Consider the following 22,062-nt stretch of genomic DNA (forward strand, 5'->3'; position numbering starts at 1 on the left):
TAGCTTAGGGTCCCACTCTCTTGGGGAACCCAAAGAAAATTAAAGGGGGGGAAATGGATGTACACTTCCAAAATATAAGATAAAATACAAATAAAATAAAATCACATACAGCGACAGTGTTTTGGGTTGTGTAGGCTCCGATGATGTAAGTAATGGGCCCCGCCTGCTAGCCTGCTCCCAAAAATATCGTTGATTTGCTCGTTTCTATATATAGGGTGCCTACATTCTGCATGGACTGGTTAATGTTAATAGAGCTATTTATAATTATTAGTAGTTTCCACCATATATTTACACCTATTGCTATTTCATGTTACACCAAGTTTCTAGAGACTAGATTATGAGCCTTTGTAAATTGTGTTTGTTATTGCCAAATGCCAACGTGTTTGCATTATTGAGTTTGTTATGAATAAAAAAATCATTTTAAGTTTGAGCTTCATAATTATTTCACTATGAATATACTTCTTCTTAATTGTATTTCACTATTAATATACTTCTTCTTAACTGCATTTCAGTTCAACAATTACTTTGATAATATACATCTTTTCTTATGTGCAAATGGCTTTAGATACCTATTAGGTCCATCAATTCCCATATAGCATATTTCAGCCATGTTGGTCTGCCCAAGTCGAAACAAAATAAAAAGGAAGGAATTTTTTAAATTTTGCTTCGACATTTAGCCTACGTTCAACACACAAAACAGCGGCGATTTGCTGTTCACAAAGGACAGCCAGACAGACATATAAAGCGCCCCGTTCCCTGCACTTAGCTCAGGAAATTGCAACGGCAGGCGGATGTGCGCATGCGTTAATAATATTAGCCAAGCTCCGCCTCCACCGCTTTGCATGCATGCCTGCCCGCCGCCGCCGCCTCTCCTGGTTGGCCGGCGGCAGGCCACGTGGCCTGTGACGCCACGCGGCAATGGGCTTTTTTTATTGGCGGAGGCGGGCCGACGCTGAAAATTTGAACGCGGCGGCGGCGGCGGTTCCCTCAGTTGGCGAATAGACGTCTCTCGGGTCGGCGGCTGTGCGGCGGCAGGTGAGCGGAGACGGGCGGCGGTTTCTCCCTCAGGGAAGGCGGGGGAGGGGGGCGGGAAAGGGCCCCCCCTCGGTCTCCTCTCCCCCCCCCGCTTGTTTTTGGGGGGAGGCTTCGGCCCTCAGGGGAAGGAGGGGGGCCGCGAGGGCCGTGAGGAATGGGAAAGCGGCTGGAGGGGGTCGCGCGCCCCCCCCCCAAAACGAGGAGGAACCTTCCCTTGCATACCTGTCTGCCTTGGTCCGTCTTGGGCTAATATATTAGGCCGTTTTTATTCCCTGCATTTTTACCTCAAGGTGGCTTTACAGAGAAAAGGAAAGCAGCTAAAAACGGGGGCGGCGGGGGGAGGGGGCGGCATCTCTCTCTCTCTCTTTTTAACCAGTGGAACATTTAAGACTTCATATATGTGCAAAAAATATACTGTACAGATAATTGCAATGAGAACGGCCATGCTACAGTAATGATGATAATGATTTGTACCCCACCCAGTGCCGGATTTACATCGAAGTTAAACAAGCTATAGCTTGGGGCCCCACTCTCTTGCCCCCCTCCCCCCCCAAAAAAAAAAAATTAAGGGGAAAAAAATGGGTGTACATTTCCAAAATATAAGTTCAACAATTACTATGATAAAAGACATGTTTTGTTTTGATACCTATTAGGTCCACAAATTGGGACGCAGGTGGCGCTGTGGGTTAAAGCCTCAGCGCCTAGGACTTGCCGATCGAAAGGTCGGCGGTTCGAATCCCTGCGGCGGGGTGCGCTCCCGCTGCTCGGTCCCAGCGCCTGCCAACCTAGCAGTTCGAAAGCACCTCCGGGTGCAAGTAGATAAATAGGGACCGCTTACCAGCGGGAAGGTAAACGGCGTTTCCGTGTGCGACTCTGGCTCGCCAGAGCAGCGATGTCACGCTGGCCACGTGACCCGGAAGTGTCTCCGGACAGCGCTGGCCCCTGGCCTCTTAAGTGAGATGGGCGCACAACCCCAGAGTCTGTCAAGACTGGCCCGTACGGGCAGGGGTACCTTTACCTTTACCTTTAGGTCCACAAATTACTATAAAGGTAAAGGGACTCCTGACCATTAGGTCCAGTCGTGGCTGACTCTGGGGTTGCGGCGCTCATCTCGCTTTATTGGCCGAGGGAGCCGGCGTACAGCTTCCGGGTTATGCGGCCAGCAGGACTAAGCCGCTTCTGGCGAACCAGAGCAGTGCACGGAAACGCCTTTACCTTCCCACCGGAGCAGTACCTTTTTATCTACAGTGGTACCTCAGGTTAAGAACTTTGCTTAGGATGAGAACAGAAATCGTGCTCCAGTGGCGCGGCAGGAGGCCCCATTAGCTAAAGTGGTGCTTCAGGTTAAGAACAGTTTCAGGTTAAGTACGGACCTCCGGAACGAATTAACTACTTAACCCGAGGTAGCACTGTACTTGCACTTTGACGGGCTTTTGAACTGCTAGGTTGGCAGGAGCTGGGACCGAGTAACGGGAGCTCACCCCGTTGTGGGGATATATAGCATATATTCAGCACAAAAAAACAGTGACAATTGGTTGTTGACAAAGGAAAGCTGGACTTATAAAGGGCCCCACTACCTTCAGTAGCTATGGGCCTCAGCAAACCTAAATCTGAACCTGACCCCACCCATTTGCTGGGTTTCCCCAGGCATTCTGGGTGGCTCCCAATAGAATATTAAAAACATGATAAATACATCAAACATTAAAAGCTTCCCTAAACAGGGCTGCCTTCAGGTGTCTTCTAAAAGTCAGATAGTTGTTTTATTTCCTTTATTTCCTTAACATAGGGCTGGCGCCACTCCCCAGAAGGACCTCTGCCTGGTTTCCTATAACCTCACTTCTAGCAGTGAGGGAACCGCCAGAAGGCACTCGGAGCTGGACCTCAGTGTTCAGGCTGAACGGGGGTAGAGACGCTCCTTCAGGTATACTGGGCTGAGGCCTTTTAGGGCTTTAACGGTCAGCACCAACACCTTGACTTGTGCTCAGTAATGTACTGGGAGCCAGTGCTTTTTCATTAAAAGCAGTCTGTTCCCAAAAGCCTGTTGGAACAACGTGGTCTTCCCTTGCATATGCCGGCAGAAGGACAACAAGGAGGGAGCCAGTTTAGCTTCTCCTAGGATTGCGTTTGAAAGCCATGGGGAGGCTAAGTGCCCTTTCAAACCACCACTTTCTTTTTTGTTCTTGTACGCCCTTAGTGACTCCCTTGAAATGCTCCTGATCCAGGAGCTAAGTTTCCTCTACTACAATTTGTAAGCTCAGAACACTGTACTGTAACTGGCTATTAGTTGGTTAACTTACTTTTTTTTATGGAGGGGGGACGCCAGGATATTCCTTTTTTTTTTTTTTATTCACTTGTAAGAGATATCTATACATGTCCTTGATTTTAAAAAGTCCTACCACGCCCAGTGTCTCAAAACACCCTAAACCTTCAGCCACAGCACCGAGTCAGAACATCCTACATTTGAAGAGATGCTTAATCTTGTTTTTGCAGTATTGCTTTTGGCAGCAAAGCTTATACTTCATTGTGGCTTAGAATAGTGTTAATGGTAACCTGAGTGACACTGAATTTTGTTTACAAGAGCTCTACACTTTAGAGAACGGATGAGAAACTGGATTTCTGAGTACTTGCAGGACTACAACTCCCATCATCCCTGTCCATAGGAGTTGAGTCCAATAACTTGCAGAGCCACAGGGTTTGACATATGAGACCACAGCTTCCCACCTAGAAGTATCCAGTTGCATTAAAATAACATTGTCATCCTGGCTATGGTTGTTAACACCTTTGCTTTCATTTCTAGAATGAGTCTGCATACCTTAAATGGAGATAACGCTAGCAATGACATAGCTGCAGAAAGCTGTGCCATACTTTTCTCATCTCCAGAAGTCGTAGGCAGACCTTCTATTCTTCGCCCATCACAGAAAGAAAATGTGCCACCAAAGGGGATGGTGAAGCCTATGAAGGTATGTCTGTTGTTACTGTCCAGCATAATTTTCTGTGTTAAAGGCCTGGTCCCAACAGGTTTCTTCGGTGACAAATACTTGTTTCACCAAGTGCACTGACAACAGCGAGCTGACCCTTCAAGGGTCATGGACCAGTAGCAAGTGTAATGTATACACTGGCAGTGGTCTTCATTCTAAGTATGTGTAACATGGAACCATGGAGGCATTACATGGCCCAAGCGTTTGATATTCAGGTCTCACTTTATTATGGGATAACTATAGTGGACAGACTTTGTAACTCATACGCAGAATTTCCCCAACTGTTACCACCATGCCTGCTGGGCGGTTGTGTTCTTTTACAGCGATGGGAATGTGAGGGAGGACTTATTATAGAATTCCTTTGAAATGTACCCACTGTAAAGGAATACAGGATCTCTGTTGCTTAGTACTTGTATTAGTACTAGCTCTGTTCAGTTTTTAATACTTCTAGTTGCTTAATATCTGTTCTTTATTAATCATATTTATGGGCATCTTTATTGATGCCTTTATTATTTTATAAGCTGCCTTGAAGGCCCCTGTAGTGGAAAGGAAGGGTATCAATGCCCATGGATGTGCATGCATGTGTGCTCTCAGGGTTTTGTGTGTGTGGGTGCTTGCTCAAGTGATTTGTGTGACTTTCTCTTCCAAGGTAACTTTTCATACTCCTATGCGGGATTCTCAGACTCACAGAATCCTAAGTCCAGATAAAAGGAAGATTCCTGAAACACCTGTTATAGAAGATGACTGCACAGATATCCCACAGGATTTTGTCTTGTCTGCATCCAGTGCTGTGTGAGTAAATCAGATCCTCTTGATGTATTTTTTAAAAATTAAAACTAGAAAAGGTTGTAGGATTGCCCCTGTTCTCTAGAATACTCTCTTGCAGCTGTCTTTTCTGATTCATTGAGAGAGGTGACTGACTTTTTCTTCCTAGAAACTGACAATTGATATTTTACGGGAAGTGTTTCTTCTGGTCTTCTTCAAAGCTAAGAGCAGCAGCATTGACTTAAGTGCTAGAACAGATTGTTGCATTAGCCCATGATTTCTGAAGGAGTCTTCCACTTGGTGACATTTTTGGGCATTAGAAATACTTAGTGGAAACGCTGACACCAAACCCTACATACATTAAGCAAAATAGAAACATCGCCACCTGACTCCCCCCCTCCCCCCAATGTCTCAACAAATGAAACTGATTTGTAAAAATTATACATGGAAAAAATATGAGAGACATTACACATACTTCTGTAAAACAAGAAAATCTTTAATAAAAAAAGAAGCATAAAAAAAGAAATATTGAGTGGATATCATGTGAAGATTGACCTAAGTCTGCAGAAGTCATTCTCCAGGGTGTCATCTACAAGGTGGCAGTGAGTAGTGTCTAGGACCACACTCAGTTGAGGTGCAAGATACTGTTGATGGTGTAAACCTATGCCTATAATAGCCCACCACAAATCATATACCTACACAACCCAGAATGTGTAGATGCCATACGCTTAGTCTTTGTGTAAGTTACTGACAAGTGCATGGTTCCATACCAGTAATTGCTAAAATATGTACAAACTGACTCCTGAGTGCGTGATTCAGAGTTTTGTGGGGGTGCACACCTCCATTCCTTATTTAGAGATAGTTTGTCTAATTTTGGCTTGGGCTCATACTTGGCAGTGTATTGTGCCCAGAGAATGCATTGGGGCACTTACCTGTAAATCTGGAGGCAGCATTTGGGGCAACACAAAGCCGCCTTTTAGGGTGCACATACAGTGTCTTTCAACCAAATGAAGCATTGGGCAGGACACTACTTAATGCCTTCTCATAGAAGACACTCTCCTGGAGGTGTGGATATAGCATTTGAGGTGGCCAAAAGCTTGTTTTGGGGTATACGTTTCCAGTTCCACATTGAATACAATGTAGAAGACAAACACTGAAAAACCTAAGTTTGACATAAATTTTCCAGTTTTGTGCCAAACAGAAGTGGATACTAAATGCCCTGTTTGTAAGCATTGGGCTGCACCTAACAAAAGCCTCTTTTCCTGTGTGCCAAATGCGGCCCTTTTATTTTAATTATTCTTCAAAGGCCGTATTAACTAGCTAGTGATGGGTCTACCTTTCAACAGGAGTCAACAAACAGTTACCCTAGATGCTGATATTGCAAGTGAGAAGATAGAGGTGGAAGGAAAGATAAATCCTGATTCTTCAGATGATGTAATGTCAGCAAAAAGCAAAGGAGCAAATATCCCTGACTTGCCTACTGACGACTTTGTGAAAATATCATCTTTGGCAGCGTTTGCTGCAGCTGAGAAACAGGATGGCGATTCTCTTGATGCAGTTTGCCTGCCTCAGACTGCTACAGAGAACAATCCATCTGATGAGGAAACAGGTTGCAAAACCCCATCGGCAAACAATGATGTGACAAAGCAATTTCTAAGCTCTGATTTGGCAACGGTTTCTAACGGAGTCTGCAAAACTGAGCCGTTGTCCATATCCGACATACAAAATTCTCCCTCGCAACACGTGCAAGGATCCTGTAGCTCTGAGAATGTCAGCTGCGGTGAAATAAAACCTTTTCAGACTGAGGAATCAGAGTGGCAAAATTCCACAGCAGTGAACAGCATCTTGCCGGAGTGTGAGGGGGAGGTTCACGTAACAAAACCTGAGTTCATAAAACTGGAACCAGATATGCTTGAAAAGGCAACTAATAAGGTATCTCCAAGGAAACCAGGCAAGGGTGCTGAAATGAAGGCTCCTTCTGGAAAACCAGCTTCAACTCACAAAGTGCTAGAGGAAGCTGAAGAGAGAACCAACACTGCAAAAAAGAGTTCTGTCCACAAAGCATCTTATAGCCTGGACTGCAATAATTTTGATGATCCTGACTTCAATCCATTAGGAGGTGTTTCAAAAATGCAAAATTCCCTTGAGTGTCCTATGCCCAGAACTAAAACAACAGATACCCAGGAGGATAGTATTTTGTCCAAAGCAGGCTTTCTTCAAGCACAGTTGCACAATCAACCGGATGACTTTGGAGCTGCAGAACTATTAAGTGAGAAATTGTAAGTATTTTAACACTAAATCTGGAGCAGTCCTGGGCTTGGGAAATGAAGTAGTACAAATTAAAAAAGCTTGCAACTTTATATCAATCCCAAAAACTAGCAAGTTAGAGAACCCAAGACAGGTAGGGGAAGAAAACAGCACACATTGGAACTATTCAGGCTTCTCTTATCATTTCATGCTACTCAGTTCTGTGTAGTAGAACTAGCTATAAACTGTTTAATAACATGCTTAAGGAGGACAGGGTTCATAAACAGTCTTGTTCATCTCCAAGGACCTTAAGGTGCTGTAGTCAACATATCACTCCCACAACAACTCTGTGAGGTATGTTAGACTGAGAGGCAGTGACTGCCCCATGGTCACCCAGTGTGCTTCAAGGCCAAGTGGGGATTTGAACCCTGGTGTTCCAGGTCTTAGTCTGACACTAGCGATTGTACCGCACATCAAGACAGGTTCTTGCTAAAAATGGTGGTATTCTAAATATAGTACTATTGCATCTTGCATTGGGGTTGCGTTCTGTGGGTGGCATGTGTATATATAAAACTTCAATACTGTAACTACCCCCTTGGAACTGCCCCCATGACCATCCTTACCTTTCAGGTAAGGCAGAGAGCTTTTAAAATCTCCATCTTGCTTACTGGTCTCTGGGATGCTCCCATGTGATTTGCAGGACCATTCGAGCTCCTGCAAGAGCATCCCAGAACCCGGTGAGCAAGGCAGAGAGCTTAAAAGCTCTTTCAGTGATGGGGAAAACCCAGGGGCACAAGAGGAGCTTTTAAGCTCTCTACCCTGCATGTGATTGATTTGTGGGATTGGGGTGCAAATAATAACCTGGCTGCTTTTCTGCTGTGCAAGATTGAAATTGTGCAAGTTATACTGTTTGTGCACAAAATTGAATTATAAAGTTATGGAAGGTACAGTGGTACCTCGGGTTACATACACTTCAGGTTACAGACTCTGCTAACCCAGAAATATTACCTCAGGTTAAGAACTTTGCTTCAGGATGAGAACAGAAATCGCGTGGCGGCAGCAGGAGGCCCCATTAGCTAAAGTGGTGCTTCAGGTTAAGAACAGTTTCGGGTTAAGAACGGACCTCCAGAACGAATTAAGTTCTTAACCCGAGGTACCACTGTAATTTATTTATAAAGCACGTTGAACCAAGCTTTGTTAGCTGTCAGGTTCTATAACATATGCTGTCTTGTTCCCTATAGGAAAGAGAATGATGAGCAGGTTATAGCTGAAGACCAAGCTGTGGCTGAAGCAGAAACTCCAGCTGAACCGTCAGTGGATTTGATGGTATGATATGACCCTGTGTACATTGTTATACCTGCACTCAAAGCTGTGCATATTTGCCAAAATGGAAAAAAAACTGCACAAGCATTCAGTTTCAAAGCTGAATTCTGTCACCTGCATAGGCAAGTTTTGCATATGCTTGTGGTGGTTTTGAATCACCCCTGTTTGTCATGGTGAGTGAGAGGCACTATGCAGAGCAGGAAAGCCTATCTCAGTCTTGGTCGTTTGAAGTAAACACAAACATACTTCTGAGATTTCAACAGATGTACTACTTGTGCAATTTATTTTATTTAACAGATGTAGATACCACTTGATTGTAGTAAAACCTCTTAAGTGTTTTTAAAATAAACTTTGAAGTCCATGAAGCCTTAATGGCTAGAAATCCTTCCCTCTTTCTGGAAAGTTAAGATACTCAGGATTCTGCACAGAATACTACATTCTGTACTTTTAGAATAATAAATGGATCTTCTTGTTCTTGACGGAGTATTGCATTTCCAAACAACAACAAAACCCCACCCTCTCCACTTCCCTCATTCAGATTCCAAAAGTAAAATTATTTGCTCTAGAAGGCATTAAAGTTATGTTAGTTTTATGCATTCTGTATGACTTCATGGAAAGCGGAGCTTTTGCTATGTCTGTAATAACAATGCTATCTACTTGGAAGTATGATCCATTGCTTCCAGTCGTCTAATTCCCAGGTAAATGGGTATAGGGTTGTAGTCACAGTCAGCAACAAAGTACTTTTGCCTTGCAAAATAGAATAATCCTGCTGCTACTGAGGCCTGTAGGTCATTTGTCTCATTTGATGCAGCGATATAATAGTGGTCACCATACTGCTATAGTAAAGTTTTTATTAATATTAGTTCACTCACCTTTTATAAGAAGACTTGTGGTATTTGAATAATAAATCCATGATCTTAAAGACCTTGTAATCAAGTTCCAGAATTCAAGGGAAAGCCATAATATTGCTAATATAGCAACTTTGCGGAAGACAAACACTTTTTAATGTAACACTAAAAAGGTAAAGGTAAAGGTACCCCTGCGCGTACGGGCCAGTCTTGACAGACTCTAGGGTTGTGCGCTCATCTCACTCTAGAGGCTGGGAGCCAGCGCTGTCCACAGACACTTCCGGGTCACGTGGCCAGTGTGACAAAGCTGCTCCGGCGAACCGGCACCAGAGCAGCACACGGAAACGCCGTTTACCTTCCCGCTAGAAAGCGGTACCTATTTATCTACTTGCACTTTGACGTGCTTTCGAACTGCTAGGTGGGCAGGAGCTGGGACCGAAGACGGGAGCTCACCCCGCTGCGGGGATTCGAACCGCCGACCATGCCATTGGCAAGTCCTAGGCGCTGAGGTTTTACCCACAGCACCACCCGCATCCCAATGTAACACTACTTACATACAAAAAAGCAGCCGTCTGCAATGGCAAAATGACTTTTTAAAATGTGTTTATTGATTTTTGAGAACTTGGTCCTCTGCCCCAAGCTACTCAGTAAAGTGAAGAGGAGCAATTACACTACTGTGTGATTTATTTCATCTCTCCACTTTAAGGAATATTTTCTTTAAACTTTGCTTCTTAGGGTAACTTGTCTTTAAATGGAGAGTTGCCTGGAGATGGCTTTTTGCTCCAGCCTTCTTGTGAAAGGCCTGCCACAGTAATGCATGAAAACAACCAGGTTGCAGATACAGAAAACGAAGAGTTCCGATCACCCTCAGAAGGTAAGAGTAGTTGGAACTATGGACCTTTTAGGCCCTTCTAATTATTGTGCAGATTCCCCCCCCCCCCCAGTTATACCTAATTTTGTTTCCCATGCTTGGGGCAATTACATAGAGCACAAACAGACATCATAAGTACAAATTACCAGATTTATTATAAAGTTTTTAAGTGTCACCTAGTGCAACCCACTGCAATGCAGGAATCTCAGCTAGATGACAGGTGGCCACCCAGCCTCTCCTTAAAAACCTCAAAGGAAGGGGAGTCCACCATCCTCCACTGTTGAACAGCTTTTACCTGATGTTCAGTAGGAATCTCCTTATAATCCATTGGTTTGCATCCTAACTTCTGAAGCAGGAGAAAACAAGCTTGCTCCATCTTCCATGTGACAGCCCTTTAGATATTTGAAGATGGCTATCATATCTTCTCCTCCTATGAAGACCGCTTTGCAGGAGTTTGTCTTAAGGATCCGCCCCCACCCCAAAAAAAAAAAATCAGTGTGCAAATATTTGTCGATAAAGCACTATTGTGACTGTCTTCATGTGCTACCCTGATTGGAGGACAGACTACTGTCATTCTCAAAGTTCTGCAAAGCACTTGTCGCGCACGCCTAGTATAGCTTTTTATTCATTTATATATAGCTTAATTCTAAAAAAAATAACCTAAGTAGTTTACGAATATGTGCTTCTAGCTTTCATTGAAGTTCCAGGCACAGCCATGGATCCCGTAAAGCGAGGGGCTGGGAATCTGTAGCCTGCCAGATTCTGATAATTGACCACAGGCTCCCCATCCCTCATCTAGCCACATGTGACTCCAAAAGTGTTCAGAATGTTAGATCTGAACCTTTGACGAATTATCTGTTCTTTCATGATTAAATCATAAGTTAAATAAATTTAAATGAAAAGTAGAAAGAGCTGAACTGTGCCTAGTAACAAGGTGCACAGGCTACTACAAATTGCAGGAAGGTGCGCTTGCGTTTCTCATCTCCAGAAAGGACTATCTTATCTTTGCCCATGCTACTTCTAGTTTTAATAACATAAAAACCATTGCTTTCTGCATTTATCAACACATTTGCTTAGTTCTAGGGCTCAATATTGAAGTGGACTATCTGGAACAATTTGGAAAGGCCTCAGTAAGTAACCATTATGTGAACTGATTTTAAGATTTTTACAGCATTGGGCTACTATATTAGAACAGTCTATAAAAGAGAGTTAAAGGTATTTCTTTCAAGCAGAAGAGACTTTGGCTGAAGTAGATACTCCTAAGGATCTGAAGGCAATTGCAGAGGAGAGCTCTAAACGTCTACCTGCCAATATAAACTCAGTGTTATGTATATTTTCTCATTTACACAAGAGCTAAACTTGCTTTGTGGCAAAACACTGCCCTGTCTCCATTCTCTTGTTAAACTACCGTATTTTTCGCCCTGTAGGACGCACTTTTTCCCCTCCAAAAATGAAGGGGAAATGTGTGTGCGTCCTATGGGGCGAATGCAGGCTTTCGCTGAAGCCTAGAGAGCGAGAGGGGTCGGTGCGCACCGACCCCTCTCGCTCTCCAGGCTTCAGGAGAGCCGCAGCGCCAGCCCCACAAGGTCGGGGGACAGCGGGGAGGCGGAACGCCGCCATCCCGCTGTCTCCCGATGTGGTTTGGAGGCTGACGGCGGGGAGACGCGTGCTTCTCCCTGCCGCCAGCCCCTTAAGCTCCGGGGACAGCAGGGAGGCGCAGCGCGTCTTCCCGCTGTCCCCGGACCTGGTCTGCAGGCGGGGAGAAGAGTGCTTCTCCCTGCTGCCAGCCCTGCAAGTTCTGGGGACAGCTGGGAGGTGCAGCGCGTCTTCCCGCTGTCCCCGGACCCGGTCTGCAGGCGGGCGGCGGGGAGAAGAGCGCTTCTCCCCGCTGCCGGCCCCACAAGCGCCTGGGGGGGGGGGAAATAAATTTTTTTTCCTTTATTGGTGCGTCCTATGGGGTGAAAAATACGGTATATGCTGCTTAAATCACAAAACAGATATAGAAGAATCTACTTTCATTGGGTTGTTTTATAGTTGTATCAAAACTTCCTTGGTTGTGGGATGATCTTTAATACAACTTGGAAGATCTGTACCCCAAACAATCACATCTTTGGCTGGCTGACTTGTGCCTGTACGTCGCTTACTTACAAATTCCTTCCCCATAGTTTAAAGAATCTGTCTTGAGGAAGCAATCTCTGTACTTGAAATTTGATCCACTGCTCAGTGAAAGCCCTAAGAAAAGTGTTCCTGGTGCTAATGAACCTGCAGTTCGAAATGGGTAAGCATTCAATTTTTAGTGCTCTTCAATTTTGGAGCCTATTTAGGATTGTTTCAGTATTTTTTTCTTATTTTAAATTAGACCATCTAGAGAAATGGCAGTCAATGAAATAAAAACATCTAAACCTGAAGAAAAGTCACTGGGACTAGACCTTCTAGGCGCTTCAACAGATCTGGTAAGTACCATTTAAATATCTCCAGTAGTTTGCAGATGCAGGTGGTTTGTAATTTTTTTTTAAAAAAATCAACACATTGGCCCAGTTCAGAAATAGTATGAAATCATGGTTTCCTGTTGTGTGAATGAGCCATGGTGAACCTCAGGCTTGCATGCTGAAAGAGGTCAGAAGCATTGCATTTTAAACTCAAATGAACCAATTACGGTTTTTTAAAACGTTTAACAGTTTAGACATCAAGGGAACTATGGTTTGTCTGATTCAGCTTGATGCATCTTAGAGTATTTTTTAGCACAAAAATGCATTATAAAAGTACCACATGTAAATGTGTTTTTAAATTCTTGTCTAAGGCCAGAGGATCTCCAGATATTCCAACCACTAAGGATATTTCATTTTTGCCTTCTGCGCTGCCTACTGAAGCTATTGTGGAAGTGTTGAAATACACTCAGCAAGACATGGATACAGCTATCGAAAGGGTTAAACTTGAGAAGGACGCAGTTATCAAAAAGCTTACTTCCGAGGTGAGAACATGGGAAGGAATATTTGAGTTGATACTATTTAGAAAGATACTGTTTAGAATGCTTTTGATTTCCTGCTGGCCACAAGCTTGTGGCCAGTAACATTTGCCCACCTTGCAAGACTTTTCTGCAGATTTTCTTTACCAATGGAAGTTTTCAAACTGATCTTTGGAACACTAATCAAATTAGTTCCATCTAATGCTCCTGATCAATATAAACACCAGTGTCATTTGCTTTTGCTTTTTTCCTTGAGTGATTATAAATAAATGGTTTCCTCAAAGGGCCCATACAAAAGAGAGTAAGCTTGCTTATCAAATGCTACAGTTATCCTTAAGGTAGAATGAAGTCTAGCCCAAGGACTTTTCTGCATGTTGCTTTGATTCTAGCCCAGATCTAAAGTGACATCCATTACTGTTACGCTCTCATTTTGGGGACCCTGTGGTTTCAGGTACAAGAAAAGGAGATGGAAGCTTTGGAATGGGAAAGGAAGCATCACAAGATCAATTTGGAAAATAAAGAAATGGGGTAGGTGTACAACTGGGATACAGAAGCATGTTCTATGGTTGCTTTCTCACAGGACTTAAATACCACCAAATATATAGACCCATTTCAACTGGTATCTGACTCTTCCTTGGGCAGTGCCAGATACCTGTTGGACTGACTGGGATGATTGTTCTGCCCAAGATGCCTCTGTCATTGCTGCCTCCTCACCTTTGCCATGGCTGCTATTCCTCCTAACTTCCTTCACCTCAGCTGTTGAACTCTGATGCGGCAAAAGTGCTGGGCATGCCTTGGGCTCCCCGTGAGCCTCACTCTTAGAAATGGCTGGGGCCCTTCCTTGGAGCAAGGCATTCTGGGCAACGTGGTCTAGGAGGGGTCCTGTGCATAGCTGTCAACTTTCAGATTTGAAAATAAGGGACGAGCAGCCTCGAAAATAAGGGATCAGCAGCCAAAATAAGGGATTTTGCTGTTGTAAAGACTTACATTCACTGGTAGGATTGACAGATGCTGTCAATCTGGCATGAGGTGGTTGCAGCGGCGGCGCAGCCATTGAAGCGCCGCCCTTCTGCATCCCTCCCCATCCCCTCCTTTTCCTCCTCCCTCAGGCCGTCTCCTCAGCTGCCACCACCGCTGCCGCCTCCGGGCTCGCGGGCAGCATGGGCGAGAGCCTCCCTCCCTTCCCTCTCTCGGGCGGGGAAGGGCCAATGGTACTCCTCGCGCCAGGACGACGGCGCCAGCACACGCTCTCTCTCACAGCGGAGGATCCCGAGCTGCTGCTTCCCTCCCAAGCCGGGCGAGCATGAAACCCAGGAAATTTAAGGGACATCATCAATAAGGGACAGCAGCGGGACACGGCGCTGGGATAAGGGAGTTTCCCACCAAATAAGGGGCAGTTGGCAGCTATTGTTCTGTGCTGCTGAAGCTTTGCTAATTATTCAAGTACAGTAGTGCCCCGCAAGACGAATGCCCCGCAAGACGGAAAACCCGCTAGACGAAAGAGTTTTCCGTTTTGGAGGTGCTTCGCAAAACGAATTTCCTATGGGCTTGCTTCGCAAGACGAAAATGTCTTGCGAGTTCCTGCGGGGGTTTTTTCCTTTTCCCCCCCTTTTTCTAAGCCGCTTATCCGCGTATCCGCTAAGCTGCTAATAGCGCTAAGCCGCTAAGCCGTCAATGGGATGCTTCGCAAGACGAAAAAACTGCTAGACGAAGAGACTCGCAGAACGGATTCTTTTCGTCTTGCGAGGCACCACTGTAACTTTGAGTCAGGGCATTGGTCCATCTCACCCAGGATCTTCTGCACTGACTGGCAACTACTTTCCAGGATTTCAGGCGGGCCATATTTCATTATTGCCAAGGGAAACACCTCCATAGATCCTCCATGTGAGTTGCCTTTATTAAGACCATCTTTGTTAGGAGGGGCAAATTATTTTTATTTACGGCTTACCTCAAAAGGTGAGGGAACTGTCACCACTACCACTACAGTGGAGATTTAAAAAAATGCAATTAAAAATAACAGAAAAATAGGAAGAGTCACCCAATGCAAGATGGCCTTTCTTCAAGTAGGAAGCTTAGTGTTCTGGGTCATTAGTGCCAGGAACTGGGACTCTGGCAAAATCCTATAATCTTTCTTGCTATACATATTAAAATAAGCTCTTTCTCTCTTTTAGAACAATTGTTGCGGAGTTTGAAGTTACCGTAGCGCAAGTGATGGGTAAGTACAAATTACAAAAGCATGAAGACGGGGGCAGGGGTGCTTTGTACTGAATCATACCGCTGTTGTATCTGGCCAGAACTACAGTGGTGCCTCGCAAGATGAAAATAATCCGTTCTGCGAGTCTCTTCGTCTAGCGGTTTTTTCGTCTTGCGAAGCATCCTTATTAGCGGATTAGCGCTATTAGCGGCTTAGAAAAATGGGAAAAGACTCGCAAGACGTTTTCGTCTTTCGAAGCAAGCCCATAGGGAAATTCGTCTTGCGAAGCGCCTCGAAAAACGGAAAACCCTTTCGTCTAGCGGGTTTTCCGTATTGCGAGGCGTTCGTCTTGCGGGGCACCACTGTATATGCTGACTACCAGCAGCTTTCAAAGGCTCTCATCCAGATGTGAGTTGTTGTTGGGGTGTTTTTTTTGTTCGTTTGTTTTTTTGAGGCCTGCTACAACTGAGGGGGGACGCAGGTGGCGCTGTGGATTAAAGCCTCAGCGCCTAGGGCTTGCCGATCGAAAGGTCGGCGGTTCGAATCCCTGCGGCGGGGTGCGCTCCCGCTGCTCGGTCCCAGCGCCTGCCAACCTAGCAGTTCGAAAGCACCTCCGGGTGCAAGTAGATAAATAGGGACCGCTTACCAGCGGGAAGGTAAACGGCGTTTCCGTGTGCGGCTCTGGCTCTGGCTCTGGCCAGAGCAGCGATGTCACGCTGGCCACGTGACCCGGAAGTGTCTCTGGACAGCGCTGGCCCCCGGCCTCTTAAGTGAGATGGGCGCACAACCCCAGAGTCTGTCAAGACTGGCCCGTACGGGCAGGGGTACCTTTACCTTTTTTTTACAACTGAGGGATTCAACCTTGGAAACTTTGTGTGCAGAGCATGTGCTCTACCATCGTGTATTCCTACTCCAAAGACATGTTTTGAGAGTCTTCAGCTTCATTCTTGCCAAACTTTTCAAAAAGACTAGGAAAGCACAGGAATTGAGAATCACAGAAGTATGGGACAGCAACAGAGATTCGAGATTACTTGATATTGGCTTAGCTCAGTCTTTCTCAAACATGGTCCCCCAGATGTACAGCTTCCATCATCCCTAGCTATCAAGAGCAGTCAGGGATGAAGGAAGTTGCAGTCCAACATCTGGGGGGGGGGGGCATGTTTGAGAGAGGCTTGTTTAGCCCATCAGCTTAATTTGGAAGAAATTGACTGTCAGTCTTTGGTATACAGTGGTGCCCCGCAAGACAAACGCCTCGCAAGACGGAAAACCCGCTAGACGAAAGGGTTTTCCGTTTTGGAGGCGCTTCGCAAAACGAATTTCCCTATGGGCTTGCTTCGCAAGACGAAAATGTCTTGCGAGTTTCTGCGGGGTTTTTCCCCTTTTTTCCCCCCTTTTCCTAAGCCCTAAGCTGCTTATCAGCTGATCCGCTAAAAGCCGCTAATAGCGCTAATCCGCTAAGTTGTCAATGGTCTTGCTTTGCAAGACGAAAAAACCGCTATACGAAGAGCCTAACGGAACGGATTAATTTCATCTTGCGAGGCACCACTGTATATATATTTTTTAAAAAACCAAAGTGTTGTTTCCGAGACAAATACATAACTAAAAAAAAAATGTGGTATGCAATCATCTACATGGCATCAAAAACATACTAGGAAAATCTTTTATGTTACAGATTAAGTCTCACATCCACAGGGAGTAGTTCAATCTAAGTGTTAAGATGATTGTTCTATAGTGGCTGCTTCTATTAATAAACTTGAACTTGAACTAGGACACGGTGGGGAATCTGACCCTCCAGATGTTGCCGGACTCTAGCTTCCATTAGCCCTAGACAGCATGGCAAATGGTCAGGGATAATGGGAACTGGAGTCCAGGAACACGTGGTTCACCCACTCTTCTAAGGGACAGCATTAATTTGTATATTTCATTATTATAGGCTAATTGTCCTCTTAAGACACTGAAAACTAGTGAGGCCTAGCTGCTGACAGAAGCCAGTTTTATATGCATTATTTGAATATGAACTTAAGAGGAAGCTGTTCAAACAATGCAGGGTTTCTGAAAGCTGGGTCTCCAGCTATTTTTGGACTACAATTCCCATCACCCCGATCACTGGTCTTGCTAGCTCAGGATGATGGGAGTTGTAGTTCAAAAACAGCTGGAGACCTGAGTTTCAGAAACCCTGTCCTATTTTGTTGCACATTGTGTCCTAAATTCTGCACCATGGAATCTATATCTGACATTTCTGAATATCTGCAGCCTTTCTTGAGGTTACTTGAAAACTGCCTTTCCTAAGACATGGGGGTAATGGGGCGCTTCTGCACAAAGATCTATGGACTGTTGTCTGTTTTGGATCCTAGAGAGCAAGCAGTGCATTTCATTTATATCTATCTGTTTCTCCAGAGAATTCCCAGAAAGAAAAGGAGCTTGCCCAGAAAGAACTGCAGAAAGTACTGGATGAAAAACGGCAGATTAGCTCTGATCTGAATTCTGTGGAAAAATCATTGTCTGAGCTCTTCAAACGATTTGAAAAGCAGAAGGAGGCAATAGAAGGATATCAGAAAGTGAGCATTTCTAACTCGGCCAGCCACTTAAGTTTCTTGTTTCTTTAAACACGGGTCTCCCACTTTGGCTTTCTTACAGAGCCCCCGGTCGTTTCACGGACTATTGACCTGTACACCACTGCTTTATTCTTCCGCTGCCACCAACCAGGTTTCTTCGGGTGAAATTCTGAGTCTGTCAGGTTGTAAAGTCAACAACAAAGATTAAAGTTTATTGAAGAACAAACAAGTTTTAAATACGTTCAGAACGGTTTCTCAAATGCACACCCTTAACTAGATGTGGCACTATCTCACTGTCACACTCTTCTCTCTCAGTTCTATCCCTGTCTCTCTATCTGTCACAACCGCTATGTTCGACTTTCACTGTCTCTGCCTGACTCCTCTATCTCCCAATAGTAAAACCGCTGGCCTGAGCCTCAAAACCAGGTAGGCTCCGCCTCTGAGCTTCCTCATTGGTCAATGTACATTAACCATTTCCATCCCCCTGTACAAACATAATCACAAGGAGTGGTTAAACACCACACCCACCTTTGCAACTTTTAAGCCTGCAAAGCCAATGTGTATCCCTGATTACACATTACATTTCAACACGTATGTAACAACTATAACTGTGGAGGCATGCTATTTTGAGATCCTGTTAGGAAGACTGTATTTTAATTACTAAGGGGGGGGGGGGACTTGGCAAGCGTGGTTCATCTTTGGTTGAAAATAAATTCATTTACTACTACAAACATCAAAATAATTGCAGAGTAAAATGTAAAGCAGCAGTCTCCAACCTTTTTGGACCAGGGCTGGATGGGGGATAGAATAAGAAAACTGGAGATACTGCAGTCAATGCTACTTTCCCAATCCCAGGCAACCTCATGTTTGACATGGGAAGTTGCTTATGTCCTGCTGGTCGTAATTGTGGGGATTATACAAAATTAATCTCTCTCTCTCTCTCTCTCTCACTCTCTCTCTCTCACACACACACACAGTTGCTGTCTAATACAGAGCATTTCTCAGTACCAGGAACAATATACAAGGAGGCCACTATTATTTAGTTATTTTACTGCTCTTCATCCATAGATTTTTCTTACGCCAATACAGAAAAAGCTGCACCTGAATTTCTCCCTCTCTTGTGCAGATGATGCGTACGGACCACATAGCAACCTCCTCCCCCCCCCCCCCCACAACACAACTCCCCCTCCCCGCCCAAGTGCATTTCCCTTAACCACACACAGAGCATATTTTAGTAAAACCCTCTATGGATGAAGGGCTGCTATTCTACCCACACCCCCATACAACCCCTCCCAAACTATTCTTAAAAACAAACCAGAAAAACACAGAAGGGCACCCACAGGTGCTACATTGCCAATCCCTCCTTTAAAGGAACATACACCAATAATGCTAGATGAGCTTCATTGGTGCCAAATGTAGTATTTGCTGAGATGTTGGTTCTGGACAGGAAACTAAAGAAACGGTATGGAAGGTTCTCTGTTATCCCAAATGTCTTAAAGTGTTATTACTTGATATAGCACAGGTGGCACATATGCATTCAACCTGTTTTCTTTTGAATACAAACAGTATAGCTTTCTATATTACAATGCACTAGTAGAGGTTTTAACAGAATTTTGCTGAATGTGTAATTTGTGGTGTTGGTGCAGAGTGATTCTACTTTTTGACAAATCAAGATTTGGGCTTGCCCTCGCAATTATTTTTAAGAGGTCCTCTCCCCTCTGAAATGGCCTGGGTGTTTTTTTTCTTCTTCTAGAATGAAGAGGCTTTGAAAAAATGTGTTGAGGATTACAATACAAGACTTAAGAAGGAGGAACAGAAATATCAAGCATTGAAGGCCCACGCAGAAGAAAAGCTATGCCGGTGAGTAATGAGGTGTTTAAATGTGTCCGTCCTTCAGATTGCGGTGCATTTAAGTAAAGCACCCAAGTTATCTAAGAAGCTAATATGCCTGAATGCCTTTTTGACAGGGCAAATGAAGAGATTGCCCAAGTACGAAGCAAAGCCAAAGCCGAAGAGGCAGCGCTCCAAGCCAGTTTGCGCAAAGAACAGATGAGAGCCCAGTCGCTAGAGAGCAGCCTTGAGCAAAAGGTCAGTCTTAAATTCTCATTGGAGCTTGGGACTGTTAGTGGTGGTTCAAGCAGAGGAGTGGAGGGGCTGCCTTCCAAAGGCTTTGCCGCTTGCAAATTATATCCATACCTGCAAAACACATCTGAAGTCCGTATTATATGAAAATCTGCTGGACCCAAATTGCATCTCATCCGGGCTACTCGTTAGCTCCAGCTGAGATCCCTGAAATGAAACAAGAATGCTGTGATTTGTGTACTCCAGACACAAGCACCTCTCAGCCTTCTCCTTGCATTTTGCTACTTAAAAATGAGGCCCACTGTGCAAACTATTCTAATCTGTAAAAGTATGGGTGACTTTTCTGAATATGTGTGCAGCTCCTACAGTCTCTGATACTTCTTCTTTTTTCACAGACAAAGGAAAACAATGAACTCACAAAAATCTGTGAAGACTTGATTTCCAGGATGGTGCAAAAATGAGCGAAATTGTTGCATCACACAATTCCTGTTTTATTTCTAATTTCACAAGTCTGTGCTTTGAATAGTTTAATTACAAAAAAATAACTACTAACTTACTTGCACTGATTTGTCTATTAATGTTGGTTTTTATGAGATACAAAAAACAACTGAATGCCCATGTCTGTATTTTTGTATGTAAATAAAGCTTTTTGTGCACTTTGAGGTTTTAGTTTGGTTTTTAACTCTGCTGTAAGTCGTCAAATGACAAGTGCCCTGCAGATTGCTTTCCTCTTACTCAGACTACAGTTTATGTTTCTCTTGCTTACCTGGTAGATCTAGATAGCCTTGAGTCTCCAAAGATGTTGCTTCCCATGTGAAAGGAAATGGCAAGATTATTTATTTTTTTCCTTCATGGAAAACTAAATTAGCACCCTCTTGTTGACACCACTTGCTGACTGGAGAATAGCAGTGGCTCTGAGTGATTTGTGAAAGCAGAGTGTGTTGAAGGGCCATTATGCAATGTATTCGTCTTGTACAACTCCATGGAAATAATATGGGCTGGGAATTCTTTCAGAACTAACCGTATATTCTTAAATGAAATGTTCCAGTTTGAACAAACTGACTAGTGTAGTATGTGGATGGATAAAAAAGTTTTACTTGCTATTGACAAGATTAGGGAGAACATACTCAAAATGTTGCATAGCTGGTATTTAAAATAAGCCCACAGCTTTCGCCCCTTTGCTGGAGGGGCTATGACTGTATTGGTGCTATGTTTAATATATAGCGGACATGTGACGTGATCAAACCTCTCTGTGGTGCTGTATTTCAGGAGCTAAGCTTAATAACACAACAGGACATACAGAATACTCCTCAGCTTGCTTTCCCCCACGGTAGCAGGTAATTTTTCTTTTACTTGCAACCTGGCAATGAATAGCTCAAAGCTGGGAGAGCCGGGACAATTTACAAATGCATAACTGGAGACGAAAAGTATGAACAGTTGCATTCACGGAAAAACTTACAAAGCAAGTAAAACATTAAAAGGACAACAGGCAGATGATGGCTTTCTGGAATTCTGGTATACATTAATATGCATGTGAACAAACACAATCAGATCTGACGTCCTCCTTCGACATATTCCCAACTGGAGTAATGAGTTTCATTGATTTCTTGGTCAGAGCCTGGGAAAAGGGGGTCATAATTGATTTGATAGTTACGTATACCGATGTTTTATGTGACACTGCTATGTCTCTTTAAAGATTTATTTAAAAAAACTAAACAACACAGCTGTACCACCCCCTCCAAGTGAGTGACAGGTACAAATTATTCAGAACATTAAGAATTATTCAGAACATATTAAGAAACATACTTAGGGAAATTGCCCTGCGTGTGCACATGTTTACGTTTTTCTCATTGTAATTGGATCACAGATCTTTGCCTGAAATGTATGGCTCTTAGACTAGGTTGAAAAGAAATTGTAAAATTCCATAAGCAATACCTTGCACGTTAGTGTTTCTGAACTTTTCATTATAGTATTAACCAGCAGGTGCCACTGTTTCCATGTGGATGTTCTTTCAATGATGCAGGATGTAAAACTCTCTGGCCTGCTTCATTTGCCTTAGAAAAGCTTGATAGGCTCAGCCTGCTTTTCTGTTGAAGCAGTAGTTGGCTAAAATACTTGTGGAAGTTTAGTGCTTAGACTCATTGGCAAGCTTTTGGCAGAAATGATTCCCATTCCTAGTATCAAGACTGCAGCTGCTGT

The 22,062-nt window shown here is 44.1% G+C and overlaps 1 protein-coding gene across 3 annotated transcripts; it reads left to right on the plus strand.

The window, feature by feature from the left end:
• The first annotated feature begins 1,178 nt into the window (after nucleotides 1–1,178).
• Nucleotides 1,179–20,525, plus strand: TACC3 (transforming acidic coiled-coil containing protein 3). Of its 3 annotated transcripts, XM_079975135.1 has the most exons (17): nucleotides 1,179–1,269; nucleotides 3,230–3,283; nucleotides 3,833–3,995; nucleotides 4,663–4,805; nucleotides 6,125–7,057; nucleotides 8,267–8,351; nucleotides 9,932–10,070; nucleotides 11,145–11,197; nucleotides 12,233–12,345; nucleotides 12,427–12,520; nucleotides 12,868–13,038; nucleotides 13,484–13,560; nucleotides 15,204–15,247; nucleotides 17,624–17,784; nucleotides 19,535–19,641; nucleotides 19,749–19,869; nucleotides 20,259–20,525. In XM_079975135.1, exons 1-17 carry the CDS (start codon nucleotides 1,190–1,192, stop codon nucleotides 20,322–20,324), a joined length of 2,604 nt encoding a protein of 867 aa, XP_079831261.1. In that variant the 5' UTR covers nucleotides 1,179–1,189; the 3' UTR covers nucleotides 20,325–20,525. The 3 variants fall into 3 exon arrangements, with proteins under 3 accessions (XP_079831261.1, XP_079831263.1, XP_079831262.1); XM_079975137.1 differs by lacking the exon at nucleotides 6,125–7,057; XM_079975136.1 differs by lacking the exon at nucleotides 3,230–3,283 and having other exon boundaries at nucleotides 1,247–1,269.
• The last annotated feature ends 1,537 nt before the right edge of the window (nucleotides 20,526–22,062 follow it).

Source organism: Podarcis cretensis (assembly GCF_951804945.1).
Source record: "Podarcis cretensis genome assembly, chromosome: 5".
Classification (NCBI taxonomy): domain Eukaryota; kingdom Metazoa; phylum Chordata; class Lepidosauria; order Squamata; family Lacertidae; genus Podarcis; species Podarcis cretensis.

Coding starts and splice junctions, on each gene's coding strand:
- TACC3 (XM_079975135.1), top strand. CDS start 1,190: ATGGGAAAGCGGCTGGAGGGGGTCGCGCGCCCCCCCCCCAAAACGAGG. Junction 4,806..6,124: donor TTGTCTGCATCCAGTGCTGT/GTGAGTAAATCA, acceptor ACCTTTCAACAG/GAGTCAACAAACAGTTACCC. Junction 13,039..13,483: donor TCAAAAAGCTTACTTCCGAG/GTGAGAACATGG, acceptor CTGTGGTTTCAG/GTACAAGAAAAGGAGATGGA.